Consider the following 774-nt stretch of genomic DNA (forward strand, 5'->3'; position numbering starts at 1 on the left):
GGGCGCTCGACCCGGAGCTCTGCCGCGTGGCTCTCCCTTCCGACGTGTTCGAGCGGTGGTGCGCCAAGCTCTGCGAGTCCATGTTCCTCGGCGCGCGGCGCACCTACTGCCCGTTCCCGGACTGCTCCGAGATGATGGTGGCGGACGAGGACGGCGGCGGCGGCGGCGCCGAGGGGAGCGTGACCCAGTCCGAGTGCCAGGTGTGCAGACGGCTGTTCTGCGCGCGGTGCGGCGTGGCGCCGTGGCACGCCGGCGTGACCTGCGACGAGTACCAGCGGCTCGCCAGGGGCAGGGAGGACACGAAGCTGTACGAGATGGCCGAGGCGATGAAGTGGAAGCGGTGCCCCAAGTGCCAGTTCTTCGTGGAGAAAGTCGATGGCTGCCAACACATTAGATGCAGGTAACACGAGCAACGTAGTAATGATAGAGAGGATCAAGAGTATGCTTCTTCTTCTTCTGGATATATATACATATATCGATGTTCATATGTCAAATCCTACGTAATTTATATAAAAAGGCCCAAGGCGGGATTGGATCCAGATGAGTTGTCGGTGGCGGCGATGGAGCACAGGTCTTGTGACTGCCCTATGAGCGTGGCTAGGGGTAAAGCGGAGACACAGGGCCGGTGCTGCCAGGGTTGCTACACCGGTCCTTGAGCACAAAATGTTCAATGATATGTTATTTTGGTAGCTCAATGCAACTATATTTTATACATAGAATCAAATCTTTGGTAATCATCATATATGAGGTTACCAGTGTAGTTATCACTCCTCT

At 56.1% G+C, this 774-nt stretch overlaps 1 protein-coding gene across 1 annotated transcript; it reads left to right on the forward strand.

Moving 5' to 3' along the window:
* Window positions 1-5: 5 nt before the first annotated feature.
* On the forward strand, window positions 6-404 carry LOC136534272 (E3 ubiquitin-protein ligase RSL1-like; the record flags this gene model as incomplete). Its single annotated transcript, XM_066526727.1, has 1 exon — window positions 6-404. A coding segment is annotated over one exon (399 nt), but the record flags the coding sequence as incomplete, so codon positions are not given.
* Between the last annotated feature and the right edge of the window lie 370 nt (window positions 405-774).

The sequence above is a fragment of the Miscanthus floridulus genome, unplaced genomic scaffold, assembly GCF_019320115.1.
Source record: "Miscanthus floridulus cultivar M001 unplaced genomic scaffold, ASM1932011v1 os_1734, whole genome shotgun sequence".
NCBI lineage: Eukaryota > Viridiplantae > Streptophyta > Magnoliopsida > Poales > Poaceae > Miscanthus > Miscanthus floridulus.